Here is a 14,422-nt window from a genome sequence, read left to right on the forward strand (position 1 = left end):
AAATAAACCCAACTGATGATAGAGAAACGCCTATCAATTTTGAAATGTCAACTTGTGACAATGAAGGATTTTGAAGAAAAACTTCTAAAACTTTTTTTCGATTTAATATTTGTTTACTCATTTTAATCTGATAGCAATGATAACCAATACTTATTACTACTACAATCAAACAACAACACATTAGTTTCCATGTGCCAAAAAACTTTAAAAATTTGTCAAGTAGTTTTTGAGTAATTAACGATTAAAAGGTGCTGAATTTTTATCGTGTTCAACCAATATATCAGGGTGTTAGCCAGCCTAATGGCACCACGTATAACCCGGTTTCCCAATTGGTTTAAAATTCCTAAATGTTCTTAAGATCATGGTAAAAAAATAGAAAAATAAAATAAAATCAGTCTCAGATTTAAAGTGTTGCGCTAGAACGCAATTAGTACGCACGACAAGGAAATTAATTAAGTTAATGAATTAAGAATTAAGATCGATTTTTTAATGTGAAAAAATGTGTCGCCATTAACAAGCAAGATCATTCATTTGAAAATTGAAAAAAACTTTTTTTTTAAATTTTTAATTGACGCCAGCTATTCTCCATTTAAGATTGTTCAATATGTTTAATAAATTATTTTATTAATTTATTTTTGTTATTCAAAAACTCTTTATCTACATTCTTGCTGTTTATCTTAAAGTTACAAATAAAATTTGCATATTAATAAATATTATAACTTAAAATAAGTTATTAACGTTTTTATAATAAAAGATTTATTAATAATTTTGGTAAAATAAATTAGCTGGTAAAATAAACCGAAAATAACAACAACAAAAAATTAAAAACTTGCAATAAAACGTATTATATATATTATATTTGTGTAAAATATAAAAGAAGATAATTAAATAATATTATAGTATTATTATATATTGGTTAATAATTATATTAACCAATATTTACAATAATTACAAAAATTAATTTTTTTTTAAATTTACAAATACAAAATTTACGTAGATATTTAATGTATATTTGTAAATTGAAAAAAAATAAATCAGTTTTTGTATATAAATATAATTTTTACTTAAATACCGAATTTCTAGATATCTAAATATGACGATTAAATTTAGTTGCTTCCCTCGTGCGGTGAAAGAATCTCGATCTGCCCATTAAATGTCTTTGTTACTTACTCGGTGTAGTTAAGGCAATTTTAAAATACTATAGCATCTGTATGGTATTTTGTTGACTACTACATATTTCCGTTAAATGATCAGGTCTGTGAATCATGAAAAGACGAAAAAAATTTAAGTGATAAATTTTGCGGTATCATAAAATATAAATGTTTGAAGCGAAAAAACCCAGACCGTAGACTCTCTTCTTTTTTTTTTAAATCTTCTTAAAATCCGAATCGCTTGTCCAAATTCGAATAAGATTTTAAACAAATACGATTTTTAGGTAAAATGAACATAATAGTTTTAAAATATGATCTGTTCTGATCGTTTATTAGCGCTTTTTTTTTTTTTTAATGAAAACTGAGGAAGATTGCTCAAAATGAAACAAATTGAATAATTAGAATTAAACATTTATAAAATATAAAAATATTTCTGAAAAAAAAAAATAGAAAAATTTTCCTATGAATAACCCAGCAAAAATAGAACATTTTTATTGAAACTTAATTGTATCTAAAAATTTGTATCTACTTTTTTAAATGTCAGAATTTAATGACCTTTTTTTTTGGCCGCACCTAAATTCCCAATTTCGCTAAAACCCTGTATGAATTTTTTTCCTGGCTAACGCCCTGTATATATATATATATATATATATATATATATATATATATATATATATATATATATGTATATATACATATAAATATATATATATATATATATTTATATATATGTATATATATATGTGTATATATATATATATATATATATACACATACATCCATACATACATACATATATACATACACACATATACATACATACATAAGTATATACAACCCTCGGAATTAGAAAAAATAAGGTCGGCAATAATTTGCCGACCTCAATCTTTTTGAGGTCGGCATCAGATCAGCAAAAATAATTTGATACAAAGGTCTTACCATTAAACATAGAAACGAGGTTGGCATTTTAGTTGTCGACCACAAACACTTTTAAGTTGGCAGTTAGGTCGACATTGCCGAATGCCAACCCTAATTCCAAGGGTTGTATATATAAGATAAGATATGTATCATGTAAAATAATACTAAATATGAAATAAGCAAAATCATATACTCACAAAGAGTTACAATAGCTCTTTTTCGGATAGCCATTCTCTTATTTGTAAGTAAAGGTAGCATACACTTTAATAATGCTGAGTGAAACAAAACAAGTAGCCCTCCAAAACGACTTAATATATCTCCAAGAATATCTAAAGCTTCAAGTTGGATTGATTGATCATCATTCTAATTCACAATTGAAACAAAAAAAAACAAGTTAACTAAAAGTTAATTAAATATAAAATAAGTATAAATAATAGTAATACAAACAGATAGTAAAATAAAAAAAAGTATTGAGGTAAGATTTTTGGAAAAAGCTTAGTCTATTTTGAAAATTCTATAGTTAGACATGCATATTCTGGTGCAAAATCTGTACCCATGGCTGTACCAGTTTTTTGATGAAATAACTGTTTATCAAATATGAAATTATTATTATTTAAAACAAAACATGCTGACTCAATTAAAAATTCAGGTGTAAACCTTTCATATATCAATTCTTTATATTTATTAATCCAGAATATTAAGGCTTTCTGAGATTATGTGGAATACTGATACAGGTTAATATCACATGTCATTACACGACTTTCTGATTGAAGCTCTCTTGGAATATTTCTGAGGAAATAACATTATTACATAATAACATTTCCAAATTGTTTTGATTTAAATATTCAATGAAACTATTTTGTAATAATTTAGTACTCTGGGCTAGTTCAGGAAAGTTAATGCCAATAAATACGAAAAGCAAATAAAAAAGAATTTAATTCTAACACTGTTAGATGTGTGTGTGTGTAGGTGTGTGTGTGTGTGTGTGTGTGTGTGTGTATATATATATATATATAATATATATATATATATATATATATATATATATATATATATATATATATATATATATATATATATATATATATATATATATATATATATATATATATATAAATATATTGTACAAACATCAAAAAAGATAAATAAAGGCATCTATTAAAGACAAATAAAGGCATCTACCTATTGTTGGATTGGCACCATCATCTTTAAGTAATGATTTTAGCTGGGTTAACATTGATAAATCTTTGAGAGTTAACAGAAGAATGGTCCTAACTTTAAGAGTTGCTTATTGGCAAATCAAATGATTAACAAAATTGCAATTGAAGTTAATCGATTGAAAGATACGGATTTGCTTTTAAGCGCAAAAAAATTCAAGAATCAAAAAAAAAAAAACCTTTGTGCTCTTAATATGGCTTCGAAATGTCACTATGTTGGTTGTGCTGAATGTCGATTGTAGAATTTTGTTTCATTTTTTCAAGACAATATATTGACTGTAAAAATTAGGGAATAAGGAAGATACCTTTTATTAGGTATTATTCCCTTTCAGTTTACGAGTTAAATTTACCTTTTTATTGTAAATTTATTTAATACTGAAAAAATTATTAAATAAAAAAATATATATACACACACACACAAAAACTAATTAAAACTTTCACACATTTTATTATATTTTCAAAGAACAAATTCAGATATAAAAATGAACAATACTCTGAACTAATCAAAAAAAAATTTTAAACCTTTCCAATTGCATCTGTTAAACGACTAGTGATTCTTTTGCATATGTTTGAAGATAAAGGTGATGAAGCAACTGGCAATTCATTAATAATAGTTTTCAATCCTAAAAATTTTAAAACCAAAAGTTTTAGATTTCTTGACCATTTTAAAAAATCAATTCAAATTTCTATAAAATATATTTTTAGAATCAAGAACCCTAGTTTTTCTATTTATGTTTTGTATATAAAGAGTTTTTCGGTTTTGTTTTCATAAGCTATGTTTTCATATTTTGTTCATAAGAAAGTCTCCTGCTTTGGTTTCATATTTGTTTCAAGTTTTGTTTTTATATTTTGTTCATAAGAGTTTTGTTTTCATATTTTATTCATTAACCCTATAACAGTCCTGTGTTTTTTTTAAAATACGGTTGTTTTTAGCTTTTTTTTTGAAGTGGTCTCTAAATGTCCGGTGCTTTTAAAATCATTGTGTTTTTTTACTAATAGAATAAAAAAGTTTTTTACTACTTTTAACATTATTAAACACTACAAAATGTTATTATTCAAGTTTAAGAATATATAAATCATGCAACATAAACACAAAATTTTAAAATTGTATTCACTAATATTCACTTTTTGTAAAATAAATGGAAAAGCATGGAGCTGCACAAAGCCGTACACATCACATTCTAGACATTCATATCTTGAATCTTTTCGAATTTTGTGTTAGTAACATACCGCACACCTTCTTTGAGCATTAGTCTATTATTATTTTCAATAACCATTCATCAAATATACCTTTTCATTATTGATTCATCAAATGTATTATTTTCTATCTTTTTGTGAGTAAATATTTACTTTTTGATATTTATTTTTGCAATAAAAGAACTTCCTTATTAGTCATATTTAAAGTAAAGTGAAATGTGTAAAAGTGAATTATTAAAACAAAAGCTTTAATTATGTAGTAATAAATTTTGTGACAAGTTGACATATAATTACTGATGAACAAGAAGGAAATATAAGGAGATGCATAAGACCGTAATATTATGGCATGGAAATTTCGAAACCACTTTAAATAATACGGCACGGACTGTTAAAGGGTTAAAGAGTTTTTTAGTTTTGTTTATCAAAGAGTTTTTTGTTTTGTTTTCATATTTTGTTCATAAGAGAGTTTTCTAATTTTTTACACTTGTATTTGCTTTTATGTTCTAAATATTGTTTCCAAAGGGAGTGTAGTATTAAAAAAAAATACGAAAGAAAAATTAGTTTATGTACATTTTCTTTTTTTAAATCAAAAAGGTTACTGATAAATATTTTCACTATGCTAATAAAATAATTCACTATGCCGTCACTCACATGCAACATTTGTCACAACAATTTCACCATAATATGTATACGAGTGAACAGTTTCGGCATAATAATTTTTATTGAAGTACTTCTTTTATACACTCTTTAGTAAATGACTTTAAAATAAATAAAAGTTTTTTCACTTATCATTATTTCAACAATTTAATGATTAATCTATTGTCACTTCCATAAATTCTTTCTTTGTAAAACTGATTGCTTATTTGCTTAGGAGCTAAAATGCAAAAATGTAAAGTATAGTGTATTGACTAATGTTTTAAAAGAAATTCTATTTGATTTAGTGTAAATGTTTTGTTTTTTTAGTTATCAGTTTAATTATCATTTTAGGTTAGTCTAATAATTTAAGATTATAATATTTAGTGAGGAAAATTGTATAAACAATATAATAATTATTATTAATATTATTGTTGTTGCTGTTGTTATTGAAGTTAGTAAAAAAATACCTTTTTTCAAATTTAAATTTTTTTCAATTTTTCCTTTTTGATTTTTAATGAACTTATAAAAAATAGTTTAATAACTGTTTTGTTTTTAATGAATTTATAAAACATAGTTTGATAGTTTGTTTTTAATGAATTTAAAAGTTATATTCTAAATGTCTTATAAACAACTTCTAAACATAATGTAAATAATGTTTAGAAGACATTTAAAAAATGTTTAAAAGACATTTAGAACGTAATTTTTGAAAACACCTATAAGTTAGAGTGTAAACTACTACAATCAGCTACCCGTAGGAACTAAAAACTACAATCAGCTACCCGTAGGAAGTAAAAACTACAATCAGCTACCCGTAGGAACTAAAAACTAGTAGCTAGTAGTTTAGTGAAAATAATAGAGTACTTAATTAACTTTCAATTGATCATAAGTCAATTTCTAATTAAGATTGAACTAGATATTAAGTTTTTGTTTTGTTTTTAATTTTTGTTTTAGGTGCCCCAAGAATTATTATTAAATTTTTATATTATTAAATTATTAAACACACAGTTTAACAATTGTTTTGTTTTTAATGAATTTATAAAATAGTTTGATGATTGTTTTGTTTTTAGTGAATTTAAACACACAGTTTAATAATTGTTTTGTTTTTGAATGAACTTATAAAACAGTTTAATAATTGTTTTACTTTTAATGAAATTAAAAACTTTGTGGTAAGACCACCAAGCGTATGTACGCATGGGGGGAAGGAGGGGGTATAAAAATGTACAAGGTGCAACAGGGGGAGGCAGGGCAAATCTGGAGATTTTTGCGTAGGTAATATATGGATGGCCCTTAAGCATTAATGTATATTAAAAAAAAGCCAGTTGATCATTTTAATAATAAACACGAACCTAATTAATTTAAAACATTTTCCAAGTTATTTCATTTGCTCAAAGAATAATTTATATATTTGTTGTTGTTAAAAAAAATTATTTATATAACTTATGTAACATCTCTGTGCAATAGAAAGTCAGAACAACAAATATATCGCTCAAAAAATGATTTCAGTGATGTCACTGAAACACCATTTTTAGTTGGCCTCGGATTACATGTGCATAAAGAAATTACTTATATAACTACAAAATTAAAAAAAATTTTAATCGTTATTTTTATTTTTGATGATTTGAGTAAATAAAAAAAAGTTGAAAACAAGTAAATCAACAAACCATTGAAATAATTATTTAAATTATTTCAATGATTATTTATCAGTTTAATAATTTAAACTAATTAATTAATAATTTAAACTAATTAAATTGTTTTTTAAAAATCCACAAAAACACATTTGACTTAAAAATTTTTATTTTTGTTAAGATGTTTTCATTTAACTGTTTTATTTTTTTTCAAAATGTTTTTGTTTTCATTTAACTGTTTTATTTTTTACTATTTTACACTGTTTTACTTCTATTACTTTTTTATTTGTTTTCATTTTTTTAGATGAAGCGGACATACATTGACTGACTTAGCTATAAATACAGTGGAGTCTACATACATCAAATGGTTAAACTAGCCATAAGTGCAGTAAGTGTACATATATCAGCTGAAGGTTATAACAATTTAAACGATTTAATAATTTTGATAATTTGAAGAAAGATTTTTTGAAACTGTTAAATGTTTCTAGTCTTCTTTTTTAAATTTTAAATTTTGAGTTTAAATGTACTGCTTATAGAAAAATAAAACTGAAATAAAAATAAAAATCATAAGAAAATACAGAAATAAGAATCAATATTAAAATAAGAAGAATATACAATAAGAAAAAAATTAAATTCTACCAATGCTTGATATATCTCTAAGCTGTTCCTTTGAGGATATCATATTTGAACAAAGTGTGTCAACAATCCATTCAACTTGTTGCTCCTTTACCTTCCGTACAAGTGGACCTAAACTAAAGTTTTTGCACATTTTTAATAATGTGGAAACATTATAATCTCAGAGTTAATCTTTATGAAAATAATGTAGCAGATGTTATTATTTGTTGTGTTTTTGAATTTATGTATCAGGTGTAAAATGTTAGTTGTTAAACTAGAAAAAGCTGAAATATGATTTTTATTAAACAGTATTTGATAATTTGTCTCTAATTCTTTATGCAATATATTTGCAAAAACATTTTCCTATAAGCATGCTACTTGTAAAATGTATTGTACAAAGATTTTTATCATTATCAATCAAATTCTTTTTATATTTTTCAAAATTGTGCAAGGATTGTGCAATTTTTAAGCATTTAGTTGCATAAAAATTTATAATTTAATTTCACTTTTTGAACTCTATTTCTAAAACAAATATGTGAAAGCAAAAAATTAGTTTTACAAAAATAGAGCATTCAGGGAGATTGGAAAAGAACAACTTTGCAGAGTTTACTCAAAAGAGAAGTTATGTTTAGCCTTATAATCAATATACCATTACTTTTATTTAAATATAAAATTCCATTAATATCAATCTTTATGATGCTTATAAATTAGATGTCGACCAAACTAATAGACTCTAATATCAATGATATTAGATAATGATATTGTGTTATCATCATTGGTAGTTTCTATAAAAGTAGATTTTCCTTATTTTTCTTACCTCTTTGAACTTCTGTTAAATGTTTTTATTTACATTTTATTCATTATTTGTATTTGTAATTTTGTTATTACAAAAAGATTTAAAAAGTTACATTTATCTCTTCAAATTATTTACAAACCATTTTACTGCAAGATTTTGAACTTCACCATTCTTGTCTTCTAAAAGTCGAATGAGAGACTGAACAACCTGATAAAAAAAGATATTATTTTACACATGATATGATTTTACACATGACATGATCATTTTGATTAAGAATTAATCAAATTAAGAAAAGTTAAATGAGCTAATGCTTTTAACAGTTGTTTATTAGAAATTTAACATTTTTAAGTTCTATTCCTGGTATTACTATGTTCAACTTGTTTCTACACACAATGGCCTTGATCATCAAGATTTGTATTTAAAAGTTATAGAGTTGAGAGAGGATTATAACCACAATTAAGGTAGCCTCCTTGACTGTAGTGGCCTCCTTGGTCTTAGGCAAGGCAGGAGGGTTAGTAAAAGTAAAATAGAAGGAGAGTGGGGGAGCTTTTTGCGATCAACCAAATTTGAGTTAATTCAACCTCTGTTTGTGTGTGTATATTTCTATAGTTAAGATTTTTAACTACTCTATGCTAATATAAAGTTTCTCTAATATAAATATATATATGTGTGTATATATATATATATATGTATATAAATATATATATATATATATATATATATATATATATATATATATATATATATATATATATATATATACATACACACATATATATATATATATACACACACACACACACACACACACACATATATATATATATATATATATATATATATATATATATATATATATATATATATATATATATATATATATATATATATATATAGTGTTGTCACGGTACCAAAATTACAGTATTTGGTACCGATACCAGTGAAAATCCACGGTTCTCGGTACCAATTTCGGTACCAAACCAAAGTTTAATTTAGACTAAATTTGCCAATAAAAATTCACGATTCTTTGTATCAAAGCAAAACACAAAAACATGCTAGCTAAAAAACACACTATTTTTATTAATAAAGTTTAACAATGCCATTCTTCATACTTGTTTAAAATTGTGTTTCAACTTTTTCCACAAATAATAAATGAAAAATTACAAACCTAAAAAACGCAATTTTTATAAATTAAACAAAATATGCCATGACCAACAAGTAATAAACTAAAATATTATTATAAATGTAAAAAAACAATGGCATAATTTAAGCATTTCAAGCCAAGGATTGTAAACATTTAAGTAATTAAATAACTAGATAAATAACAAAACAATAAGCCATGACTGAATAATCACTCTTATTTATAAACTTTAACATTTTTATAAATTAAACAAAATATGCCATAACTGAACAACAAGTTGTAAATTAAAATATTATTATACATGTAAAAAAACAAAACAACAACGGCATAATTTAAGTATTTCAAGCCAAGGATTGTAAACGTTTGAGTAATTAAATAACTAGATAAATAACAACATTTTTCATCCAAATCAATACTGGTCTACACAATTATTCCTTAAGTTACTTTCTTTGCCATTTCCAGATTTTCAGATAGAAACACTAACATATCAACATGTTCCTGACTCAGTCTTGAGCGTCTTGGGTTAACAATGTACCCTGCAGTACTGAAGACTTTTTCAGATGAACAGCTAGATGCAGCAATGCAAAGGTACTTCCTGGCAAACTCTGATAGTTGAGGTAGAGTACCCATATTTGTTTTCCACCAGATAAGTGGATCATCCTCAGCACTGACCTCAGGCATCTGATCGTACACCAAGAATTCACCATTTATCTCGTCACTTGCAGAAAGAGGTGCATGACTTGAGGATGCTGGCTCTCCTTTTTCTTTCTTTTCCCCTTGGAAAGCAGAAACTTTAGGTCATTTTTGGATTTTTTTGATGGCCTGACTTCTTTACTTGACAATCTTCTAGACACCCAAGATGCAATTCCTTCTTTTTCATTGCCCATTTTTTTCACCTCATCTAGGAGACTTTGCTTCACATCATCCTTTAGAGAGACAAAGCTGTTCTTAAATTGTGGATCAAGGCAGGTTGCAGTGTTCAAAAGAAACCGTAGCTGCAGGTCATCATAGCGATGCTGAAGATACTCGTGTATCTTTTCCTTCATCTCTTGGGCTAATGCAGAGTCACTTTGTTCATGTCTGAGACACTCAAATATCTTTCAGAGTAACGGCAAGACTGAAGACAGGGTGGTATGTTTTTCCCCGCTAAGTGCATCAGTAAAGGGACTGAGTGGCTTAAGAACTGCTTTAACAGTTTCTAAAACTGTAATATCTGAGTCTTTTGGCATCAGATGCCATTTTTTCCTGTCTTCAGCCAGGACAGTACAGACAACCTGCTGCTGCTCCAAGAAACGTTCCACCATATCGTATGAAGAATTCCAGCGAGTGGGTTCATCATGAATGAGTTTGTGGTCTGGAGAGGACAGATCTTTCTGTTTCTTGGTCAGCTGGCGTGAAAGTTTTGGGGATCTTGTAAAGGCAGAAATAGTTTTTCGAAGCCTTGACAGCACTGCAGACACCCTGTTTATGTCTAATGCCTTATTTACAGCAAGGTGGAGATTGTGTCCAAAACAAGGAATCCAGGTGTAGTCCTCAAAGGCTTTTTTGTTATTTGTGGCATTGTCTGTTGTGATGCCTGACATTCTTGCAATGTCCAACTTCCAGTCTTCAAGTTTTTCTTCAAAGGCCTCCTTCAAACTTTCAGCAGTGTGGTCTGTGTTGAGACCACAACAGCCAAGACACCAGGATTGCAATTCCCATGATTTAGTAATGTACTGCAGAGTTAAAGACATTAAAGTGTCTGCAGTTCTACTTGTCCAAAGATCTGTTGTGCAGCTGTAAAATGATTTGTCTCTGAGATGCTGGATTATGAGGTCTCTGGTGTCATTGTACATGCGGGGAATCTCAGTGTACATAAAAAAGTTTCGACTTGGAAGCTGGTATTTTGGGTTGAAATGATGGAGCATTTGTTGGAATCCACATTTTTGAACTGTATAAATGGGCACTTTATCAATACATATGAATTCAGCAACAGCTAGGTTCAGCTTTCTTGCCTCAGGTGAGTTTTTGTCATATTTTTGTTGCCACTGAAAAGCTTCTGTAACTGTTACCTGTTTATGAGTTTGCGGGGGTGTTCCATGGTCTTCCTTAGCTTGCAGCTGTAAAAGGAAAATATAATAAATATACTTTATAAGTATAGAAGTCAAAAATGGGCTGAGTCTGAACATATGAAACATTAGTTTTTCTCTAAATAACAAACCTCAGCTTTTATAATAGCCTATATAAAGCCTATATAAACAATTTTAATAAATAATTAGTACTTGTAAAAAGATTAAATATTTTAAATTTTGTTAAAAAATACTTTTTGTATAAAATTGTTTAATCCTTTACACGGTAGGTAATTACATAATTTTTATTAGTAGCACCATGGAAGTAAAAAAGTAAAGGATTAGAAGGATTTTCCCAATAATTAAATATAATATATGTAGTTTTATTTATTTTATAAGTATTTTTTATAATAAATTTAAAACTATTTCTATAACTAATTTTATTTCCATTTTTATAATGCGATAAAAACCTTTAATACTTTAATCGAAAAAACTATACATAAAACTTTATTCGCTAAAACGTTTTCTTCGATAAATACTTTTTATTTTTTTAGAATTTTTTTATTTATTTGAAGAAGGAAAGAATCAGCAAAAATATATATTTATATTATCTTTTACTAAATTATAATTTTTTTTATTAATTTAAATCGTTTAGAACTATTTTTAATATTAATTTTATTAACAACAACGACTTTATTCAAAACATTGAACGTTGTTCAAAACTTTTAATGCTTAAACGTTTTAATTAGAAGTCACTTAAAAAGTTACATTTCGCTTTTGAAGTCACCGATTTTATTTTCTCTGTAAAGTCATTCTATTAAAGACGTCAAAATCTTTTTTAGAAAAGACTTTTTGCAAATAACTTTTTACAAACGACTTTTTACAAACGACTTTTTATGAGCGACTTTTTAAAAACAACTTTTTACAAAGGACTTTTTATGAGCGACTTTTTAAAAACAACTTTTTACAAACGACTTTTTACAAGAGACTTTTTACAAAATCTTTTTTTGAAAAGACTTTTTACAAACAACTTTTTACAAATTACTTTTTATAAGAAATACTTATTAAAAGAAAAGTCTTAACAATAGGTTGTAAAAAAACGTAAAAAAAGTATATATTTTTTAAATTTAATTTTTAAGCTTATTATTGTTATTTTAATCTTTCTGTAAGACTTATTTTTGGCTGTTTATTTCTATCCGACTGGTTCAGACATTCAAATTAAAATATGATATATAATTCATAACAGAAGCTCTATATCTGAAATTAGTTTGAAACTTACCTGCTTGAACTCTTTCATCAGATCCGGGTGTCGGTCTTTGAGGTGTATTATTAAGTTCGATGTGTTTCCTCCTTTTGAGTGAAAACTTCGGCGACATCGTTTGCAAATGGGTTTTTGATTATCAATGATATTCCCCTTGTCATCAGCCGCAAATCCAAAATATTTCCACATATGGCTCTTTCCTCCTTTTTTCTCAACAAGTGGATTTAGAGCTACCACATCAGCTGCACCACCGGTCGCCATTTCTCAGCAGTTTAATAAAGAGGACGCGCTACTGCACGCATGAGCATCAAGGAATCGGGTTTGAACGGGTCTTCGGTACTACCGGTACTTAAGAAAAATTGGTACCGTGACGTTTACATTTTTTTAGTACCGACTTGGTACCGAAGTACCGGGTCTTTTGACAACACTATATATATATATATATATATATATATATATATATATATATATATATATATAACTGACAGGTTTTATCGTGCATTAGATGAAGGTGGAGAGGTTAAGGCCATCGCTCTTGACATTTCAAAAGCGTTTGATAAAGTTTGGCATGCTGGTCTTCTCCATAAGCTTTCTTCTTATGGTGTATCCGGCAACATCTTTAAGATCATTGAATCCTTCCTTTCCAATCGTAGCATAAAAGTTGTCCTCGATGGACAACACTCTTCTTCTTATTCTGTAAGTTCAGGGGTTCCTCAAGGTTCTATCCTTGGCCCTATACTCTTTTTAATTTACATTAACGATCTTCCAGATATTCTCACATCTAAGGTGGCATTGTTTGCTGATGATACTACCATTTATTCTTGTCGTGATAAGAAACCAACACCCTCTGATTGCTTGGAGGGGGCATTTGAGCTTGAAAAGGATCTCACTTCTGCTACAGCATGGGGCTCACAGTGGCTGGTGAACTTTAATTCAGATAAAACTCAATTTTTTTCAGCCAATCATTATCGCAATAATTTAGATCTTCCTATATTTATGAACGGTGATGTACTCGATGAGTCACCTACTCTTCATCTTCTAGGATTAACTCTTACTTCCAATCTTTCTTGGAAACCATATATCAAATCGGTTGCAAAATTAGCATCTGCTAAGGTTGCATCTCTTTATCGAGTTCGCCACTTTCTTACTCTGGATTCTATTCTCTATCTCTATAAATCTCGAATCCGGCCTTGTATGGAATACTGTTGCCATATCTGAGGCGGATCTTCTAATGATGCCCTTTCTCTTTTAGACAAGGTGCAAAAACGCATTGTAAACATAGTTGGACCTGCTCTTGCAGCCAACCTTCAACCATTATCACATCGTCGTAATGTTGCTTCTCTTTCTCTTTTCTACAAATACTATAATGGGCACTGCTCTAAAGACCTAGCGTCTCTTGTGCCATCTACTAAAATTCATTCTCGTGTTACTCGTCATTCAATTAAGTGTCATCCTTTTTCTGTGACTGTTCCTAAGTGCTCCAAAAACGCTTATTCGTCTAGTTTTTTTCCTTGAACATCAGTTCTTTGGAATTCGCTTCCTTCATCTTGCTTTCCTGATTCATATAATTTGCAATCTTTTAAATCGTCCGTCAATCGTTATCTTGCTCTACAATCTTCATCTTTTCTCTTACAGTAACTTCCAACTTTAATTAGTGGCTGCTTGCAGCCTTGTTTTGAAGCGAAGATGTTTAAAAAAAAAATATATATATATATATATATATATATATATATATATATATATATATATATTAGGGCAGTCCACGATACAATGATAAAAAATAAATGTTATCAGAATGCTGCTCCACAAGGTTCCCT

General features: G+C 27.5%; 1 protein-coding gene across 1 annotated transcript in view; it reads right to left on the bottom strand.

Moving 5' to 3' along the window:
* LOC100212111 (cullin-associated NEDD8-dissociated protein 1) overlaps positions 1-14,422 on the bottom strand; it is a 63,052-nt gene that overhangs the window by 41,076 nt on the left and 7,554 nt on the right. Inside the window, exons 3-6 of the mRNA XM_065795363.1 lie at positions 8,295-8,362; positions 7,384-7,496; positions 3,809-3,909; positions 2,267-2,432 (exon numbers count right to left, since the gene is read on the bottom strand). Coding sequence (XP_065651435.1) covers positions 2,267-2,432; positions 3,809-3,909; positions 7,384-7,496; positions 8,295-8,362 — 448 coding nt within the window. The remainder of the gene's footprint in view (positions 1-2,266; positions 2,433-3,808; positions 3,910-7,383; positions 7,497-8,294; positions 8,363-14,422) is intronic.

Source organism: Hydra vulgaris, chromosome 04, assembly GCF_038396675.1.
Source record: "Hydra vulgaris chromosome 04, alternate assembly HydraT2T_AEP".
In the NCBI taxonomy this organism is placed as follows: domain Eukaryota; kingdom Metazoa; phylum Cnidaria; class Hydrozoa; order Anthoathecata; family Hydridae; genus Hydra; species Hydra vulgaris.